This window comes from Pangasianodon hypophthalmus, chromosome 4 (genome assembly GCF_027358585.1).
Source record: "Pangasianodon hypophthalmus isolate fPanHyp1 chromosome 4, fPanHyp1.pri, whole genome shotgun sequence".
Taxonomy (NCBI): domain Eukaryota; kingdom Metazoa; phylum Chordata; class Actinopteri; order Siluriformes; family Pangasiidae; genus Pangasianodon; species Pangasianodon hypophthalmus.
The window spans coordinates 24,440,213-24,462,112 of record NC_069713.1 but is presented as its reverse complement, the minus strand read 5'-3'; the positions used below and the strand labels follow the sequence as shown (position 1 = coordinate 24,462,112).

The following is a 21,900-nucleotide window of genomic DNA, read 5'->3' as shown; positions in this document are numbered from 1 at the left end:
TCCACTGAAGCAGGAAGGTGAGTTATAGGCATCAGTGGTTCTTGTACTTTGTGCAGGACAGAACAGCCTTATTTTTGAATCATCCAATGCCTGAAGATATGTCTATCTGTGTATATATGTATCTGTCACAACTTATAGACTTGCTAACAAACTGCCAGGATAAATCTGTGAAAAACAGAACGATACTTTTATTTAACGCCTCCTATTTTACATTTTACAATTTTAAAGACAATCTTGTTACATTTGATCAGCCACTTCTAATCTGAGTATTTAATTGTTATTAAAAAATTAAAAAATACATGAAAATGTTAGAAAATGATATCAAGATGTCTGCAGTATCTCAGAAAATTGTATAGTGACATAATTTATCATGATATTGATATTATATAGTCATATTACCTAGTCCTGCTTTGAGGTTCCTGATAAATGGTCCTCAGGGAAATAGCTCATAATAAGGAGTTTTATTACACATAGGCTATGACTGTTTCCTCTTCTGTTTTGAACAGTATCTGATCAAAGTGAATGAGATAAAGACTAAGAAGGGAGTGGACCTCCTCCAGAACCTCATTAAGTATTATCATGCACAATGCAAGTAAGTATAATTCTGTGTTTTGTTTAATGATGCATACAGTGAAGTCAGGGACTCTTCTGAAGTCAGCCTGATATGTAGTCAGGCCTGTTTCTTGTCAGTGTGAGATGTACGGTTATACAGTAAAGTCTCCTGTCCTAACTGAATTTGAAACTCTTATTTGTTTAAGCTTTTTCCAGGATGGCCTGAAAACCGCTGACAAGATGAAGCAATATATTGAGAAGTTAGCAGCTGATCTCTATAATGTGAGTTTCCCCCTATTGTGCTGTAATACTTTATTATTTCAGCTGGCCGCCTGAGGATCTTTTATTGGTTTATTTCATTACAGTTGGGCTTAAGAGACTTGCATATAAAGAGAGATGCATATGAGTGTTCATGACTATAAGTAGCTATGAGGACTTTGGAAGGTTTTAGTTTTTTTTTTTAAACCTCTCACATAACCGATCTCCAGTTTGTCAAACTTAATATGGAAACAGGGATGTCCTGATGATGTGGTGGCAGAATCTACATTCCAAGACCCAGTCAGCAGTAACGAACTGACCTCAGAGCAGCTGAGGAGGACACTTTAGGTTTGCCCATGGACTTAATCATCCAACATGTTTAACTCTCATGAGACACTGCACTTCCACACTTTGACCTCTTGTTAAGAGATCTGCAACACACACCTTAAAGGCTAACAACTGACATAGCTAGAGTTTATGTGAGAACATATAATATAAATGTATGATATAAAAGTATGAGGGCAGTTGGTGGGTTGTAAAATGAAAACCTCAATTTTGGTCTATAACTGCTGATCTACTGGGATTTTCACACACAACAGTCTCTAGAGTTTACACAGAATGGTGCAAATAAAAAACATCCAGTTCTGCGGACAGAAACGCCTTGTTGATGAGAGAGGTCAACGGAGAATGGCCAGACTGGTTCGAGCTGACAGAAAGGCTACAGTAACTCAGATAATGACTCTGTACAATTGTGGTGAGCAGAAAAGCATCTCAGAATGCACAACATGTCAAAACTTGGGGCAGATGAGCTACAACAGCAGAAGACCACATTGGGTTCCACTTCCATCAGCCAAGAACAGAAAGCTGAGGCTGCAGTGGGCACAGGCTCACCAAAACTGGACAATTGAAGACTGGAAAAATGTAGCCTGGTCTGATGAATCTTGTTCTCTGCTGAGGCACACAGATGGTAGGGTCAGAATTTTGTGCTAACTGCATGAATCCATGGACCCAGGCTGCCTTGTGTCAACAGTCCAGGCTGGTGGAGGTGGTGTAATGGTGTGGGGAATGTTTTCCTGGCACACTTTGAGCCTGTTAATAACAAACAATCATTACTTGAATGCCACAGCCTCTCTTGAGTATTGTTGCTGACCATGTGCATCACTTCATGGCCACAATTTACTCGTCTTCTAATAGCTATTTCTAGCATGATAATGCACCATGTCACAAAGCAAAAGTCGTCTCAAACTGGTTTCATGAACATGACAATGAGTTTAATTTCTCCAGTGGCCTTCCCAGTCACTGGATCTTAATCCAATAGAACACCTTTGGGATGTGGTAGAACAGGAGATTCACAGCATGAGTGTACCTGAAAAATCTGCAGGAATTGTATGATGCAATCATTTCAACATGGACCAGAATCTCAAAGGAATGTTTCCTACATCTTGTGGAATCCATGCCATGAAGAACTGAGGCTGTTTTTAGAGAGCAAAGGGAGGCCCTACTCAATATTAGTATAGTGTTCCTAATAAAGTGCTCTATGAGTGTATATCAGTGTGCACTACGTTAATTGCTAATGCTAATTATAATATAATGTGTTAATATAATTGCTAATAACATTATCTATGATGTGTAAATTTGGATCCTGGTTACAGCCCTGTGAGCATTATAGGTGGTCTTTCATGCCTGAAAATGTGTCAAGGGCCCAGTTTTTTAGTAACTGAACAGTACTAATTTGATTCTGATTTGATTTTCAGATAAAGCAAACACAGGATGAGGAGAAGAAACAGCTAACTGCTCTCAGAGACCTTATCAAATCCTCCTTACAGCTGGACCAGAAAGAGGTAGGTACACCAGTGTTGTGGTCCTCTTAAAATGTACAGAGGCTTTGATATTTTTTGCTGTTTATACTTGATTAAGTGATCACACAGAACAAGATCACAACAGCACCAGACCCCCCACCTCCCCTACGCTCTCATGATCTTAAAGCCATGTGGTTCTGTGTGGGCTGTTTTAGTGTGTAATGAGGAATACATGCTGTCCTCAGCGTAAAAAATTAATTAGATGAAGCCAGATCTGAGTTTGCTTTCTAGCAATAGCATTTGCCTTTTCCAAACGTGACATTTATAGCCTTGGAGAGCCTAGAGGACCGACCGGCTTTGCAGTCGATTGCAGATTTCCATGTTCTCATGAGGGAAAGGAGCTGCGGATGTCAGGACTAAACAGCAGGACACTTTTGTAGAGCCAAGTGTTTGATGTTTTATGTGTTTGGAATTAATGTCCCCTTCCAAGGCAGATGGTCCTGGTTTCGATTGAATGGCATTGTACCATATTGTGTCATCCAAAGTCATGCCATTGAATCTAATCTATGGTCTGCTTTTCATTTGTGTGCTGCGTTTTAGCTGGTTTAATGATATTCTTGTGATATCCTGTTCTCTTTCTCTCTCTTTAATGCCTTCTGACTGAAGTCTAGGAGAGTAAGTTGATATCAGTAATATTCTGTTGCTGCATCAATGCTGCATAATTGACTGTGGTTTCTGAGCATGACCAGATTTTTTTGAATGATGATTCAATTCACTTTCCATAAAGGCATTTCCAATTCTAAAACAATTTATTTTTTCCCTGACTATCTTGTTAGCTCTGCTTAGGCTAATGGCTTTTAGTATTTATACATTTTATTGTGTTTGGAATGGTAATGAATGGTGTGTGTGTGTGTGTGTGTGTGTGTGTATAGGACTCACAGAGCAAGCAGAGTGGATACAGTATGCATCAGCTTCAGGGCAATAAGGAGTTTGGCAGTGAGAAGAAGGGCTATCTGATGAAGAAGAGTGATGGGTGAGTGACACTGCTGCTCCTGCAACAAAATTACATTATAATGGCAAGTTGACTGTAATTACACAACTCAGTTATAAATCTAGTTGTAGGTTGCACATCTGGTTGAATGTAACTTGGCAGCACTTTGAGGTTACCTTTTGGACTGCTGTGTGACAATGCCTATTCTTAAAAGCTCTAAAGATGTAAAATTGAATAGAATGGAATTGCTTTGTGTCCCAGTAGAACGTTGACACTTGCACGTTTCAGGGTGATATCTGTAAGGGACAAATCTGCAAGTTGTTCAGCGAGTGTGATGTAACACTGGGACACTGTGACTGGCCTGTATATCACCAGCCTTCAATCCCATAGAAAACTTAGACCAGCAGGTCATCATTCATTCATTCATTCATTCACCTTCAGTAAGCACTTGGTAAACGGTCATGGTGGACCCAGAGTCTATCCTGGAAACACTGGACATGAGGCGGAGCACCCCGGATGCCCACGCATTCACACATTCATTTACACCTAAGGTCGATTTAGAGTCATAAATCTACCTACTGACCTGTTTTTGGGCGGTGGGAGGAAACCAGAGAACCCACACTGACATGAGGAGAACATGTGAAACTCCGCACAGATTGTAACTCAAGCTGAGGATTGAAGCAAGGACTCTGGAGCTGTGAGGCAGCAGCACTACCCTCTGTCCCACTACTCATATTTAAGCTAAAATATGATAAACTGGCAACTCAGTCTGTATATTTAATTACACCACAGTGCTGTTGTATGATTTAATCAGACTGTATGGATTAATTTTCTATAACAGCAGCTCTGACAGTAGTTCTAACTCTAACATGAATGATTTTTATATTAATATATTAATCATAATATTAATTTACACATAATCTAAGACTAATAAACGGATTTCAAAAATGTGTTGTTATTTAACAAATAAATAGGTATAGTTGTTGATATGTGAAGTGTGAAGGGTGAAGTTTTCTATGAGGAGATGTTTATTTAACATTTATGGAAGGAGTCTCCAGTGTCAGCTATTAAAGTCAGTGTAACAGTGAGCAAGTTTTCTGCCATGGAAGAGGAGTTAGTGCTTTCTGGTTTCTCAGTAAGCTACAAGGTTTTCTGTCTCATTAATTTCAAGAGAGAAAAAAGAGAAGCTGGTGAGGAATTATTTATAGCTGCTATAATTGTAATAATAAGTGATAACAGGAGCTAGCTTGTGCCACAGACATTCCATTACGTTAACTGTAACTTTAAATGGTTAAAAAGGCAGCTGTGTCATTTAGTAAAAAAATTATTTGTAATATCTGGGAAAACACTGTGTTATAAGAGGAATAACACATTTCAGGTCGTGGTGTTAAATAAAAATAGTCAACTTCATCGTGGTAACGCATCACACCACCCCAGCGTGGATTATTTTCCTATAATAGCACATCCTGTCATACATTATTCCTTATTTATAGCAGATTACATTCATTATTAATTTACAAAATAGGCAACATGTACTATAATTGTATTGTGCACCCAGTCGGTAGAAGAGTGGGCTAAAATCTTAACGCGCAACAGTGCTGGAATCTTTACCTCACAGGATGTGGTGCTGTTATTAAGGTGAGAGGAGGCGTGTATGCAACACACATGACTCATTTTTGTAAAAAGAGCTTGTTTAAAGCTGGACACTGACGTAGGCAATCATCTTTCTGTAGTACTGCAGTTGTAACTTCATTTTAAACCAGTGCCAGTAATGCACCGACTCCTCTGTATGTTAGTGAGCTAAATCAGACGCGCCCTAAAATATGGATATGTTGCTCATGGTTATGACATTAGGTAACTTGTAAATGATACATACAGCTGTTTTGGTTTTGATCATGCAGGCTGCGGAAAGTGTGGCAGAGGAGGAAGTGTTCAGTGAAGGGTGGCATCCTGACCATTTCTCATGCCACGGTGAGTGCTCTTTTCCTGTCCGAATCCGGTTTCAGATCCCGAGAGGATGCAGTTAAGCATGCTTTTTTAAGTTCATTGTGAGAGAAAGTAGGGCAGGTACTGCAGCTAATGCATCACTAGATGAGGACAAATCCAGAGTTTTTGCACACTATTTTCACTCCTTTTGTTTAGAAGTATTGGCAGAGACTGTGTGTGTGTGTGTGTGTGTGTGTGTGTGTGTGTGTGTGTGTGTGTGTGTGTGTGTGTGGGTGCTGCTACCTGCTGTGGGATGACTGTTGTAGGAATGTTTTTGAGCAGGGTGGCAGCAGGGGGCCTGTAACACACAGTGAAATCAGCTGTAATGATGTGGGAGTGCAGCGTCTGCTCTAATCATGCACTTTGATGCATTCTGATGTGTGCTGTGACATGCAGCATGTTAAGCTAAAAAAAAAACATATAATTACCAGTTGGAAATTTAGAATTTTCTGAAAGCTGTGCCATGAGTATGTACGGTAATGCCAAGATTTAACATTCCCTAACATGTTCCAGTGCTTACTGCATAATAAATAGTGTAGTGTCAGTTTATATCTCAGAATCCAAGCTGATGAACAGCTCCAAGTTGGAATCACTCAGACGTCATCTAATAATTACTCCACTTTGATATTTAACTAGCCATTTTCACATTAAAATGTTAGTGTAGCTGAAATTAAGCATGGATTGTCTGATGGTTTGTCTTGATAAGTCTGAATAAATATGTGTGTTTTCCTCTCCAGTCCAACAGACAGCCAGTTAGACTTAACCTGCTTACCTGTCAGGTTAAACCGGGCGAGGATAAGAAGTGCTTCGACCTGATCTCCCGTGAGTAAACACACACACACACACGCATACACACATGTGAAAGTCTATTCCACATGCGCTAAGTGGAGTGGGATGAAGCTAAAGTGCAGTTAATGTAATCCACTTCACTCTCTTCACCTCTCTCTGCAGATAATCGCACATATCATTTCCAGGCAGAAGATGAGCAGGAATTTGTGATGTAAGTGTGTGTGTGTGTGTTGTGATGGGTATGAGCACACTCAACTATGATGTAAATGTGTATTTATGGGAATTGTGGGTGGTTCAGTAGGTACAGTACATGATGTGTACCCGTGTGATTGTGTACAGAAATATCTCTGTCAGGGTCTATAAGCAACCTCTTTCTCCATGTGTCACTCTGGTAGTTAAATGAAATCCGATGATAGCTTAGTTGTGCTTCCTCATGACTAGCCTAGTCTCGTGTTAGATAGCCAGAAGGTTTTATATTTTACCCGTCTGGTAGTTCTACAAACAGTGATAACACTCGAGGCAGGTTTTATGATAAATCCAACTTCCTCTCAGTTCATGTTCACTGACAGCTAAGTTACCACAGCTTCCATAAAACAAAACTTTAGGCTACTAGCTGAGCTGATAACGTTGAGCTGGAAAATTGATGGAGAAGAATCTGGGCTCAGCTCCGGATGATTAACAGTCCAGCTAATGCCCCTGGTGTGTGTGTGTGTGTGTGTGTGTGTGTGTGTGCACACATGCAGTGAGATCCTGATGAGGATTAGTGTATGTGTATGATACATTAAAGTCTATCTGTGCAATGTGTGCACATGCTTTTGAAATGTGTATTAATGTCAGTGGTGTGTGTGTGTGTGTGTGTGTGTGTTCAGCTGGATCTCTGTACTGACTAACAGTAAGGAGGAGGCGCTGAACATGGCATTCCGTGGCGAACAGAGTGCCGGGGATGACAGCCTGGAGGATCTGACCAAAGCCATCATCGAGGACGTGCTACGCATGCCTGGCAATGAGGTGTGCTGCGACTGCGGAGCTCCAGGTCAGACAGCTGCGTGTGTGTGTGTTTATGCAGGAGTGTGTGTGATTGAGTTGGAGTGTGGCTCCTCTGTTTGGACTCGCAAGACTGAATGAGTCAGTGTTTATCATGCAGAGAAAATAGACACATGGCACCAAACACACACACACACACACAGTCTCTGAATATTATTTTTCCATTTCCTTCTCTTTCTCATCCTTCCCTTATTTGCTACTGTTACACAGATCACTTGATCAGAATAATAAAACATTACATATTCATATAAATGGAATGGAGTAAGGCAATTTCCGTCAGATTGCATGTGACATTTGATATGAACACTTGGAGACATGCTGTTATTGGAAAATAATCAATAACTCGCTGATGTGATGTAGCCCAGTGATAATGTTACCACTCTGAAGTTGATGATTTTCCAGTGACAGCACATCCTGAAGTGGTTTATTCCTCTTAGACCACAGTAACTTTCAGATTCCAATTTATTAATGAATGACAAATTGTGGTTTTTTTTATCAGTTTATAGTTACATTTAATGTTGTGGAGCAGCTGCATAACAAGATAGTTCCTGTTATCACTTACTTTGTAGCAGCTATTCCATCACCAGTGAAAAAGACTATAGCTTTTTGTTGCAGAGAAAGTGGAAAGCGCAAACTCCTTTGTCCTGAGCACTACTACAGAAACACCTTACTGACATAGAAAACCAGACTTTCCTAAGACCGGAGCTCTGTAATTAGTTCACCTTTGTGGTGCGAGTGCTTGCACTGAGAGTGTCACCAAAAAAAAAAAAAGTCTCGCCTTATATGGAGATTCTTCGTTTGCAGTTATTCCTGCATGATCACATGCCATGCATCCAGAAAGCACTGTTCTATGCTGCTTAGTGTTGGTAGCACAGCAAAATAATAAAAAACAGCAAACAGATGAACCTAGTGCCTAGCATTTTGCAAACCTGTGTGCAATTATGGAATTGTGCAATCAGGAGGAGTTCAGAAGGATTACTTCTATGTGAAAGCAAACGTATGAATATGAGCCCCACCCAGACCAGTCCAGAATCTGTCCTGAGTGGGGATTTCGGTATTCAGACCAAGTGTGAAAACACACTTACATTATGTGTCATGTCCGTCTGAATTTGTGTTACTGTAGAAATGATAACGTATTAGAACGAGTGCATTCATATAAACGTGTGAGTTGCCTTGCTGCCAGCGCTACTGTCAGAAAATCGGATTCGAGAAACAGCACTGTGGAATAAATGAAGAATAATCGTCATATAAACCTTCAAGTCTGTTTCTTGTTTACAGTCCGAAACTTTGCTTATGTTCTGAGTGTGTGTGTTTGTGTCACACCACACAGCTGGGCGACAAGCCTGGTCCTGTGAGGCAACAAAGATCATAATACACATCTGACATCAGTTACGACTTCCTAAAACACAAGCAAGACGATTGAAAACTTGGCTAATATGCTGAGATGATGGGGTTATTTGTTCCTGAGCTTCTTTTTGGCTATGGTCATGTTGATACTAATCGCTGCTCCTTGCAGTAGCATACTTTAGGATTATATGCCATGTAGTTTCCATATAAAACTGTGACTCCTCTTTCTATCTCACCCTTCTGTTTAGTGGAAGGTGTTTGTATTTAATTACCTTATAGCCAGAACATCAAGTCAACGGAAGTATATGAAATGCACTTTGATCTTAAAGACAGTTATTTGAAACTCTAATATTCTAGATTATAGCAGAACAAAGATTATAAAAAGCTAATTTCTGTTCCTGCTCCTCTCCTCACTGATTTACTCTGTCTGGTGCCCTGCGCCCCCTTCAGGATTTAATATGAACAGCATTGCTGGATTTTCAGTGCCTCGCCTTTGCTGCATCTCATAACTCATCAGTGTGTGCTCTCCTTGTGTGTGTGTGTGTGTGTGTGTGTGTGTGTGTGTGTGTGTGTGTGTGTGTGATGCAGACCCTAAATGGTTGTCCACTAACCTGGGCATCCTGACGTGTATCGAGTGTTCAGGGATCCACAGAGAGATGGGCGTCCATATTTCACGCATACAGTCCATGGAGCTGGACAAACTAGGCACCTCTGAACTCTTGGTGAGGCGTGTGTGATGTTTCTGTGATCATTCTGTGATTATCTCTGCTGTCAAATGGCATTGTGTATCTAATCTGATTATTTAAAGATACACCAACTGAATGACAGCTCATTTTAGAGTGAAATCCTATTTTATAAGAGGAGAAATGCCATTGTTTTACAGTCACAGCCACAAGGCTGCATGTTTCTTCCAAAACAACACTAAAAAGCAGGAATCTGTCATTACAGAAATGAAAATTATAATTAGAGATGGCCACGTTTTCATTTCCAGTAAGCAATACTGATGTCCATATGACTTTTTTCTTTAAAACTTACTAAGCTTAGCACTTCACACACACTAAAAAAAGGAAAAATACATAGCTAAGAACATGAAGTGTAGAAAACTCTAAGTTTTTAAGTTTTTTTTCTTTATTTGTATTTTGAAAGTCAATTCTGTGGCTTTTCAACTTTTAACGTTTTTACTGAGATTCTCTTTCTAAACTTATTACAATTAATATTCACTTTCATTGCTGTCTATCTACCAGTTTGACCCAGTAAGTAATTCATGTAATAATTAGGTTTCTTATTGCATGTTGAAGTCAAACACAGGGTTAATAACATATCAGAAGTGACCTTTTAGCTATTTTGAGATTTATGAATACTAGCTGTTTATAACTATTTATTATCTTTTGACAGCTGGCCAAGAATATAGGAAACAGTAGTTTTAATGAAATCCTGGAAGGGAATCTGCCGAGCCCCTCGCCAAAGCCTACACCATCCAGTGACATGTGAGTATGTTGCTCTCTGCTTCCCATTAGGATAATGTGACATTTCATAATATTACTTCTGATAACTGATATAACTGTTTGTTTCCCTACAGGACTGAGAGGAAGGAGTACATCAACGCCAAGTATGTAGAGCATCGGTTTGCGCGGCGCACAGCGAGCACGGCCACGGCTAGGCAAGGTGACCTGTATGAGGCGGTCAGGACTCGAGACTTGCTGGGGCTCGTGCAGCTCTATGCTGATGGAGTGGAGCTACTGGAACCATTTCCTGAGGCAGGACAGGTACAGATACGCCAGACTGCTTCCTACTTTTTATAGTCTTGCAACCTGGAACTGACTTATTTAAGATTATATACATATCCCATATCCCATAATAGTAAAGTGGGGGGGGATCAATGTAGTTTGCAACATCATTAAAATTCATTTTTAAAAAATCCTAAAAAAGTAAAAGTTATGATTGCGTAAGTATTCACCCCTGTCGCTGTGAAATCTGTAAATTACTTCTAAATCACAACTTTTAACCAGATCTGTAAGCCTTGTAACTTTTACCCAGATCTGTATGTTTTCTTCTGAATAACCAAGATAATCAATATAAATCTGAAATCTGTATTTCAAAATTGGTTTAATAACAATGTTTTATTACATATTGTAACACTACAAAATGTGGAAAAGTCCGAAGGAGGCATACTTACGCAAGACACTGTGTATGTTAAGAGTTTTTATCTAGGGCCTAACTGATGTTTAAAAACAGCCAATGGTAATAAAGTTCCACTGACTTACCAGCATCAGAAGAAATCACACAGATGAAACACGGCAATGTCTGAATTAAACGTTGTATACAAAAAATTCATTCATGAGTACAGTGTCACTGAACAACACTGTGGTGCACTGGAGGGCGCTAATAACTCAGAACATTTTTTTGTATACGAAATTAGTCTCTCTTGAATGGCGGTGATATTTTTGGAATTTGATCACGCAATCTTGTGAAACTTTAGTTGTCTTACAGCCACCAAACAATATGCTCTCTATTTTCTTATGTAACATGATTTCATATTATTTAGATGAAGTTACATAAACATATATTAAGCAGTAATCTTATGGTACTGTTACTTATACTAGACTGCTATTTATTTGAGTTTGAGTTTTTATAATTTACATATTATATCAGTAAAGCCCTGTTTAACTAAAAACTATTGGATGTCTACTTAATTATTCATCAGATAAATATTACATCAGCTGATGATATCATGAAGTGGAGTTTTTAGCTCCTAAAAACAATATTGTTAGCAAAATTTATATAATGGTTCAGTCCTTTTATTCGGGCTTAAGATATTATCATTATCAAGATATTATATATTATCATTATATATTTAGAAAAGAGTACTAGTGCACTGGTGTTTCTCAGCTTAGATTAAAAAACAGCTTTTATCTTTTGTCTTTCTGTCAGAATGAGCAGACTACAAGGTAGCTAAGCAGTTCTATGTAGGACATTGCATAAGCTGCTTGTCCTCTAGCTAAATGTGCATACTGGGAATGACAAACATAAATGTGTTTTTTTTTTTAAAATGTTTTTTAATGCCTAGCGTACTTAAAAATGAAACATGTCCTAGATGCTAAAGAGAACATGTAACATGATATTTAATGTTGTTCAGTGACAGTACAGAGAGTGTCGTCTTTGCTGTCACACAAGATTCACTTCCTTTTCTTTTCTTTCCTTTACTCGTAGGGATTTTGTGTTGCATCAGATGCTAGTTTGACAGTTAGGCCTACAGATAAAATCTGGTCACTCTGGTTATCTCTGATCAGCTCCACACTAGAAACACTTCTCCTTGAATGTGGATAGCTGCCGGGAGCTCAATCCATCATCCTTATTTGATTTGCTAGAAGATAATCATATTTGAAACACACTCCCCTTCTCAAGAAGGACAACTCTTCCCTGACAGCTGAACTGATGTGATTTTGTTAGATTAGAACCTGAAACTGTCTTCTTTTTTGCCTTTAACATGAAATGGTGTTGATGGTCTGTGCCCCTTCCTCCAAAACTAAATGTCAGACCACATATATAGGTGAGGTGTTAGATCTGATTCTCACTACCTATAACTTAAAGAGGATCTGAGAGCAACTTGCCCGCAACCTGCTTTCCAGCCGTTTTGGACTAAATCACACGAGTAGGCTAATTGCATTTACGACCAAATATAGAGTAGCTTACAAAGCCAACATAGTGTTATATTTGCTTTTACATTATTCATTTGGTGGAAGCTTTTATCTAAAATATGGAGTTCATATTCTGGTACAAAATAATAAGTATTAAAATCTACACATGGTGTTTTAAATGCTAACGAGAAGTAAATTAAGCTTAATTTAAAACAGAACAAACAAACTGCCGTCTACTCTCTTTTTATGGATGCCTTGAACTGTAAGTTGAAGTGCTATGTCATTATTTGTGACTCAATATCTTGTTATTAGTTAGACATTAGTAAGATATTCTTAAAAATGTAACACCCCATGATCTGTCAATGTTTTCCTGACAAGTTCAGGGTTTCTGTATGCCATTTTTTCTTTGCAAATATTTCCTTTTTCTGGAATTTCTTTTTCCCTCTGATATTGAATTTTGGCACATTTCACACTTTAACCCCTGGCCACAACTAAGCATAAGATTTCTATTAACTGACGGTATTCAGAAGTGTTACAAACACTGGTTAAGAAGCAGTGAGTCAAACTAAAATGACACAAATGATTGTTATGATTAATGCATGAAATATGATATTGTAAGTTGAAAACTGGTTTGATTTTAAAAAATATCAAATCAAATTACAATAAATTTATAGGATCCTGGGGAGACGGCTTTGCACTTCGCTGTACGGACTTCAGACCAGACCTCGCTGCCCTTGGTCGATTTCCTCGTTCAAAACAGGTACTGTACCTCCTTTTACTGTCTTTTATACTTAAATGTTGTAAACTGAAAATGGTAAAACACAATGTAGATGAATGTCTCTTGATGTTAATTTGTATTTGTGTGTTTGTGTGTGTGTGTGTGTGTGTGTGTGCAGTGGCTCTCTGGACAGGCAGACGGAGAGCGGGAACACTGCACTCCATTACTGCTGTACCTACGAGAAGCCGGAGTGTGTTAAACTGTTACTCAGGGGCAAGCCACTGATCGATATAGGTCAGTGAGAATACTACATTTTTAATGATGCGTGCATTTGGTTAGTGTGTTCTAGAGAAACAGGTGCTCTAATATACTCCCTAAATGGCTTTGTGATTTCAGTCAATCAGAATGGAGAGACAGCCTTGGACATTGCAAGGAGGTTAAAAAACACACAGTGTGAAGAACCCGTAAGTGTCCAGACCGGATACATTTAAAAACCTTCAACAGCAGTAGCTCTGTAATATAAAAAGCTTGAGCAGAAGTGTGTGGTTTTGAGTGTGTGTCTGCGTGTGTGTAGTTAATGGAGGCAGCGGCTGGCAAGTTCAACCCTCACGTCCACGTGGAGTATGACTGGAACCTGCGGCTGGAGGAGATTGACGAGAGCGATGATGATCTGGATGATAAGGTTAGAACCGCTGCCCTCATATCACTGACATTCTTTTAACTACAAAAAATCCTAAATATACAGCAATATTTGGCTACGGAGCAGGACCACGGGATGGGAAGGGCTACTGTGCAGCTGGGTTTCAAACTAACCGACAGACTAATGACATGGAGGTCATCTGAAGGTGAATCCAATATCCAACATGGGATCCAACATGATTTATGACTGACACTGTGGCAAAGGAGGTGTAACAAGATTCAAGTGAGCAACACTCCACCTGGGCAGTGCCGCTGTTTCCTACAGTGCCATGCATAAGTATTCACCCCCTTGATCTTTTCCACATTGTGTAGTGTAACAACTTGGAACTGAAATGGATGTAATTTTTTTGTGATTTTATGAATCTACACAAAGTACATAATATTGAGGTGGAGTGGGGGGATCAATATACTTCAAGGGGGTGAATACTTCTGCAACACACTGTATATTTTAGCAGCAGAACAGAAGAGAAGCAACTTTCCGTCAGTTGGTCAGTGGGCGGGTCAACTTCTTGAACTACGCCAACCACACTGCAGGGTTTAAATGTCAGAGTTTAATTAACGGACTTATTTACATCTTTTAACATTTTTTATGTTAATTAAAACTGATACAAAACCATTTTTGTTATGTTTGATTTTTTTAATGGAATTAAAATCCTGCTTGATATTGATAGTAATACTGATGGAATAAATGCAGTTTGTGCTTGTGGACTGTACTTGAGTTCTGTCTACGTGCTGATTGGCTGTTTGTGTCTTGTTAACAGCAGCCGAGTCCGGTGAAGAAGGAGCGATCGCCGCGACCTCAGAGCTTCTGCCACTCGTCCAGCGTGTCTCCTCAGGAGAAGCTCTCACTGCCTGGCTACTTGAGCCACAGGGATAAGCAGCGGCTCTCATATGGTGCCTTCGCCAACCCCGTCTACAGCACGTCCATGGAAACACCCGCATCGCCTGGAGCAGACACGCCCACTCCTGCCACCAAGAGCAGTGCCAAAGGTACGGTTAACAATATAACACTTCAGAAAGAGAAGGAGAAGACGGGGATTAATTGTCATTAATGCTATATAATAATGGTATAAACACAAGCACAACACAGCGATAAATAAAAACTCAAAGAAATAATAAAGAATGAGCAGTTACATCACGGCAGGATGGTGATTCACAGGCAGAACGCTGAAAGCTTAACGATAACAATAGTTGCTGTTGAAAGCTGAAAGTTTTGCTCTTTCGTGTTATGCTCAGTAACTGTGATGGCCACACTGTTGTGCACAATAAGGTTTTTATCCTTGTAACGCTTCTGTAATACCATAACAGCAGCTGATGATTTATAAAAACAAATAAAATACCTTGAAATCAATTCTAAATGAAATGTAGTCTGTGTTGTACCGCTGTCAATATGCTCTTTTTTTCTAGTGTGCATACGTACACTAGAGACATCATAAATACATAATAAATGCTCGTATATATACTCTGGCTGCTGAACAAAGCATGTAGGCTAGTGCAGCTGACTGTATCTGTGCACTTTGGGCGACAACTCTTCTTCAGGCGCCTCTCTCTTTGTGCTAGTAACCGTTTATAGCCTTAGGGAGGAAGTGACACGGTTGCAACACAATATCACACAGCCACAACCTTTCTCTTCAAAAAGGAAGCTACATTTGCACAGACACACTTCTGGCAGATCTTGTGTGTCGTTTATTTCTCGATATTTTAGTTCTTATGGAGAGAAAAATGTTTTGGATGAGATTATAAGTCAGCAGGTCTACATAGCCATCGTCGAGTGACAACTCGTGTCATAAACACACCCATTTCCTGCTCTGTCATTAATAATCAGACAGTCACTGTTTGTTTAACAGAGGAACAGGAATGTTTTGCTCCAGGCCATGATTTATACATGAGAGCTGCCTGTCAAATAGCTGCCGCTATACTTCAAACGATACCTCTGCCAAACATAAAGTTGTTGGTATACTTCAACAACTCTGTGTATGTTTTCCTACAACCCACTGCGCTCTTAGGGGGTGCAGAATGGTTTGGAAGGAGATGTGAGATAAGTAGACTTGATAACATCTCAGTGTTGTCAAGTCAGTTTTGCTGGCAAAGAACTGCTGCTAAATTTTAATAACTGTGTATTGCATGATGTTACGTATAAATATTACAGTACATTTTGCAATCCTGTTACACTACAAAAAGCAGTGTGTAGGTTGAAATGTGCACATTTGGAGGATAAGGTTCATTTTGTGCTGCTTTTATACATTCTACCCTCTCACTAAATTAAAAACAAGAATACAGAGAAGAGCAGTGCCAGCTGTGAAAGAGGTGCAAAGTTCACAGAGAGATGTGGGCTGTAGTATTGGTTGTAGTATAAGAGAGAGATAAGAGAAGTAGCAGCCATATTTGACGTTTCCCTTAAACATGTTTGTGCTGCTGATACAGTTGACCCGGAAATCAAACTGCCGCTCCATTCAGTGATGCAGCAGCCATGTGATATTTAAACCAATTACAGCCAGGGGGAGGTCTCAGGACCAATGTATTGAAATGCACAGCCAGTTTAAGCCTGCTCCTGGGCTTTATAGAGCATGTGATTCAGAGAACAGATGGAATTACAGAAGACAATAACAGATTTAATGTCAAAACAGAAACGTGCAGAATTTGGAGATCTGGAGGGTTAAACATTTTGAGCAAATTGTCCTTCTAGAATCCGGATATATTTACATTTGTTGTTCTTCACAGAAATTCTCCTCCCTTAGATGTTCAGCTGGGTTGAGATTTGGTGAAAACCATAGCATATGATTTACATCATTTTCGTTCTCATCAAATCATTTTGCACCTTTATACTGATTTACGTAGCCCTCATGCACCTTTATACTGATTTACGTAGCCCTCATGCACCTTTATACTGATTTCCGTAGCCCTCATGCGCCTTTATACTGATTTCCGAGCTGCTACAAATGATTTCTTTTTTTTTTATTATGGCATAATATGTTGACTTTCTTTTTTTAATGAAATGCCCTCTTTCAATTACAAATAAGGAATTTGACTATTTATATAATTATAATTAATGACACAATCTCATTCCACACAAGAAACATCATTAACATATGTCAAGCCCCTTCTATGAAACGTTATGTAATAAGGTAACAATATTAGTTGTCATTTACCAAGTAGGATTTTTCATTTTAAATGTTTAATCATCTATATGCTGCTATGGAAGGCTATAGCGCTGCCTCATGCTTGTACTTTTTTTTAGTGGAAAATATCCCACAAATTAACATTAACATTTTCAGCATTGCTTAATCTGAGCATGCAGCCTGTGGTGGAGGTTAAATTGGCTGGTCTGTTTCTTGAGTCTTTTGAAAAAGACTGGACTGATGACAAACAGTCCACACACAGAGCTATATGGTACAAGGAAACAACAAAAGTAGTGCCTCTGCTGACCCCAGCGACTTCAGTAGTGCATTACATTAGACACAGTAATATAGGCTTGATTAATTTTTATTAATGATGTAGTCAACTAATTGTTGCAGCCCTAATTAATTATCAGTGACCATAGGGCGAGTGGACCCGTACCATGCCAGCAAAATGCCCTCAGAGCATAACAGAGCCACTGTTTTTTTTTTTTTCCTTTGTCACCTCTTTGTACTGCAAGTGTATGTCTTTGCACACATCCATTGCATGGAGATGCACCTTCTCAGATGAAGATACATCAAGTTCATGAGTGCTCATTGCTGTCCTGTCTCATGGACTCCTCAGTTCTGCGTGTTTTGGGTGGGATTCTGATGATATATTCAGGTCATTGTATGAAGAATTGATGATGAATTTATTCTACTGTAGATGGGAATACATTTCTAGGCAAATAGACCTTTCTGGCATCTGTCATGAGAATAGCTTGTTTTTGTCATCACAGATTATGTCACTTCTTTCCTATACCAAAATACACCCAGATAAATCATGCTGCCAATGGGGGAAGTACAGTATTTGTAATACCTAAGGGCTAAATGCATAGAGCTGACAGAGGGATTCATGCACTCTCTCTTTTCCTTCTCAGCTCCCTCCACTGGCCCTCCCACCTCTCTCCCTCTGGGTTCTCAGCCATGTACAAGTGGCAGCTCCACTCTGTCTAAAAAGAGGGCTCCTCCACCTCCTCCTGGAGGCCATAAACGCACGCTCTCAGACCCCCCCAGCCCTGTCCTCCAGGGACCCCAGAACAAAGGTGGGTGAACAGCATTCTGTGCCATATGCCATTTACAATCCAGTTTAATTTCCCTCATGAGAAAGTTAGCAGTGAGCATCAGGGAGCATCTTTAACAACTGTGATTTAACTACTTTCATTATTACTGTACGCTTTGTAATGGGTACTCTCCAGTTCCTCTATTATACATTTATGACATCTTGGAGCTTCCTGACAGGAAGTGCAGTGTTGCTGCTATTGGCCCTCCAATGTTCAGCATTTCGCTGATGGCAAAATAAATCAGTCGTGTTTGCACCTGATCGCATTTCCTCTTTTCTTAACTCATAAGAGAATGAAATATAGCCACTTTTCTTTTAACTACAGGGAGTGATTTAACACCTCCGCCTGCAAACAGGACCTCGCCAGCTAACAAATTTGAAGGAATTCAGCAGCAGCAAAGGTGCGTAAAAGTCACACATGTAGTTAGTGTCATAATTACACAACTACAGAATATACAGCACTCTAATGCTTTACCCCTCCTCTTACAGCACTACTTCTAGTAATACAAAATCAACACTTGGTCCTAGAGTCTTACCCAAACTACCTCAAAAAGGTGAGCGTTTGATGCTTTGTCACTATGAGAATTGTTCAAATTGTCTAGAATGGAATGTGGAAAGCCTTGTTTCATCAGTCATCCTAAGGGGCTCAGGTTTGGTCACCTTGACCTCCTGACATTCAAAGTGTGAAATCTTTATAGGTTGAGGATATGCTGTCCCTCTTTTTCAGTGGCATTAAGAAAGACTCCAGGCATTGTCCCCTCAGTGGACAAACCCAATCAGGGCCCTGAGGTCCTGCAGAAACCTACTCAGGTGGTGGACATTCCAACCAGAGATACCATCACCAGACCCACGGAGCCTCCACCCAAAATCCCACAGGCAGCTGAGAGGCCCCAGCCAGCCGAGATTCCTCCCAAACCACACGTCCTGGAGCTTCCCCCTAAACCCCAGCTCTCGGATCTTCCCCCAAAACCACAGCTATCAGAATTACCCCCCAAACCCCAGCTGTCTGATCTGCCCCCTAAACCCCAACTGAAGGATCTGCCACCTAAGCCACAGCTATCAGATCTCGCCCCAAAAGTCCCAGCATCCACAGCTACAGAGACACCACAGAAGCAGCCGACACTAGAAGAGACCACTCCAAAGGTGCAGCTAGCAGAGGTACAAACTCCAAGCCAGCGTGGAGAGCTTTCGCCCAGGCAGGCAAGTGAGGATACCAACGGTGCGCCAGCAGGAGTCATGGAGATGCCAGTCCCTCTGCCACGCAAAATAAACACGGTGAGTCATGTGGAAAGAAGACAAAGGTGATGAGGCAGTGACGGAATGTGACCCATATTCGAGTTGACTTGAGTTGACGTGTTGAGTTGACTTGTTAAGTTGATGTGGAGTTGACTTGTTGAGTTAACCTCTGGAGTTGACTTGTGGAGCTGAGTTGACTTATTGACTTGGCGAGATAAGTTGACTTTTTGAGTAGACCTGTTGAGTTGAATTGACTTTTGTTGACTTGTGGAGTTGAGTTCTTGAGTCGATTTGATGTCTTGAGTTGACTTGATGACGATGAAATATGTTTTGTTTGTCAGGGAAAGAGCAAAATCAAGAGGGTGAAGACCATCTACGATTGTCAAGCAGACAACGATGATGAGCTGACCTTTAGTGAAGGAGAAGTGATCATCGTTACAGGAGAAGAAGATCAGGAGTGGTGGGTGAGTAAGACTTTACTGAATCTCTGGATACACTCTTCGCATTAACACCCATTTGAAAGCACAATGGATTTCACACCATTTTTGTAACATTTTCTATGAACTTGGTGTTTTCCAGATTGGACACATAGAAGGTCAGCCAGACAGGAAAGGGGTCTTCCCTATGTCCTTTGTGCAGATTTTGTCCGACTGACATTGTGACTGGCAGGTGTGAGGCTGCCCCTGTAGCACAAGCTTCTCCCATTAGCCTCGCACCAGACTTTGGACTCCGCCTCTCTGTATAGCTGCTGTAATCCAAACAAATCTCAAGAATCCAAAAGGAAAAAAATATCATATCGAATCACGACTCTTGGAAACATGAAGGGTGAACTGAGTAAAGTGTGTGTTGTTAACAAACTGCATTATCTTGCCTACCAGTATTACCGTAGCCATGGCGGCCCAGCATGCTAACCTGGGTATGCAGTAGCTATCCTCGGAATTTAGCACTTAACATTTCTCAGTGTATGCTGTAACTTTGTGTATGTGTGCACATATGGAATTATATGTATGTCCATATTAAGTGTCTCTGTACATATATATGCACAAATGTAAGTGTATATTTATGTACTTATGTTATGTAGGATGTAAGTGTGCAAATGTATGTTAACCCCTGCTTGCTTCAGGAGCCGGACTGACTCCTAAACATTTTAGCTCAGTGTTTTCATTCATCTCTCGAATTCCTGGAAGGACTAACAGACAAAATGTGAGAATTAAATGAAGGTTTCACTGAATATTATAACAGTGTTGTCCTCAAGTATAGTGGCACGATAACCAGGGATGAAAACTTTTAATAGTTCCAAGCCTCTAAGCATCTCATCTTCTATGCATATAAGGTTAATCGAGTTAGGCTGGATTTGCTTGCTTGTCATTATATGTCGTAATGGAAAGGAAAACATAAAACACAGTAACCACATTTGTCTTCTATCTATACAGTACCATGTTAAAGACTCCTGCTCTGGAGGTGGTTTACTGGTTAGTGTAGTCCATGCCACTTGGTGACTATCCATGCGCCTCTTCACAGCTACCTAATGCCATATCAGATTTCGCAAAGCCCCTGGAACATGTCCTTGCCCGTAGGATCCTGATTTAAGGCAGATGGATCCAAGTAACGCAATCCCCAGGTCCTACCCTTCCCCCTAGAACACATTGCCATCAGAACGCACATCGACCAGCATTGGTATTACAGGTTCAGGATGCTCATTTACTTGGTCTAAATAGAAATAACTCTGGAACTGTGGAGTTTTGTTTGTAGGTTATTTGTATGTTTGGTTTTATTTGAATATGAATTCAGGGGAACAGAGCAATGAGTGACGGGCAGTAACACAGCTCCGAATGAACTTAACGCTGCCTCTGACTTTTCCTCAACCAGGGAGACTTGAGCTTTTTAGCTTTTTTTGCATTAACAGAAGATCATGTATTAGCAAATGCCTCCTAATTTGTTGATAGTATTAGCCATTTATAGGGCTACAGTGTGTCAGTATGTAAAGGAATTAAATCCGTTTGAGTGTATAGAAAATAAATGAATATTCATTTATTTTAGGATGTGTTACAAATGCATTAGATGTAACTGGGGTAAACCACGATGCAAGATTTCAGCACAAGCAAAAACAGCAGCGCTCCATGAAATAACAAACCTATGTGAAGCCTGTGGAACTGAGTTCCTGTTACACCATTCATGTATTGTGTACTTTTAAACTCTCAATGAGCCTGTTGTTGGACCAAATGTGTGAAATTCATGTTTAGATAGAACACACTTCATCTAGAGGTGCCATCTTGGCTAGTCAGGAACTGGTGATGAACTCTTGTCTGCTAATATTTGGAAGCAGTCAAATGGCTAATTTCATGAAGAACTGGATCTGATCCTAATGTAAAAAAAAAAATAGTTAGGATAGATTTTACCACTCATTTCTCATTTGTTTTTGTCTGTGTTTTGCTGCACTGTACGTTTAGTCCCAAGACACTCTCTGATATCAAGTTTCATTTAGAAATAAATATTTTACGTTGAAACTAAGTGTTTGTGTTTATTGTCTGTATCCCTGTATCCCTGCTTAGCTTTTTTTTTTTTTTTTTTTTTTTTTAGTTTTTTTTTTTTTTTTTTTTTTTTTTTTTTTTAAGTTATTTCCCT

At 39.9% G+C, this 21,900-nt stretch overlaps 1 protein-coding gene across 4 annotated transcripts in view; it reads left to right on the top strand.

The window, feature by feature from the left end:
- asap1a (ArfGAP with SH3 domain, ankyrin repeat and PH domain 1a) overlaps positions 1-21,782 on the top strand; it is a 59,516-nt gene extending 37,734 nt beyond the window's left edge. For all 4 annotated transcript variants that reach the window (XM_053233477.1, XM_026936885.3, XM_053233476.1 and 1 more), the window contains 22 exons: positions 507-592; positions 759-834; positions 2,565-2,651; positions 3,542-3,642; positions 5,502-5,571; positions 6,324-6,408; positions 6,538-6,586; positions 7,245-7,408; positions 9,355-9,488; positions 10,162-10,253; positions 10,346-10,532; positions 13,079-13,164; positions 13,301-13,416; positions 13,519-13,586; positions 13,697-13,804; positions 14,583-14,811; positions 17,858-18,022; positions 18,365-18,440; positions 18,529-18,593; positions 18,767-19,314; positions 19,617-19,739; positions 19,855-21,782. In XM_053233477.1, the coding sequence (XP_053089452.1) occupies positions 507-592; positions 759-834; positions 2,565-2,651; positions 3,542-3,642; positions 5,502-5,571; positions 6,324-6,408; positions 6,538-6,586; positions 7,245-7,408; positions 9,355-9,488; positions 10,162-10,253; positions 10,346-10,532; positions 13,079-13,164; positions 13,301-13,416; positions 13,519-13,586; positions 13,697-13,804; positions 14,583-14,811; positions 17,858-18,022; positions 18,365-18,440; positions 18,529-18,593; positions 18,767-19,314; positions 19,617-19,739; positions 19,855-19,929 (2,790 nt within the window). In that variant the 3' untranslated portion in view covers positions 19,930-21,782. The remainder of the gene's footprint in view (positions 1-506; positions 593-758; positions 835-2,564; positions 2,652-3,541; positions 3,643-5,501; positions 5,572-6,323; positions 6,409-6,537; positions 6,587-7,244; positions 7,409-9,354; positions 9,489-10,161; positions 10,254-10,345; positions 10,533-13,078; positions 13,165-13,300; positions 13,417-13,518; positions 13,587-13,696; positions 13,805-14,582; positions 14,812-17,857; positions 18,023-18,364; positions 18,441-18,528; positions 18,594-18,766; positions 19,315-19,616; positions 19,740-19,854) is intronic.
- Positions 21,783-21,900: the final 118 nt, after the last annotated feature.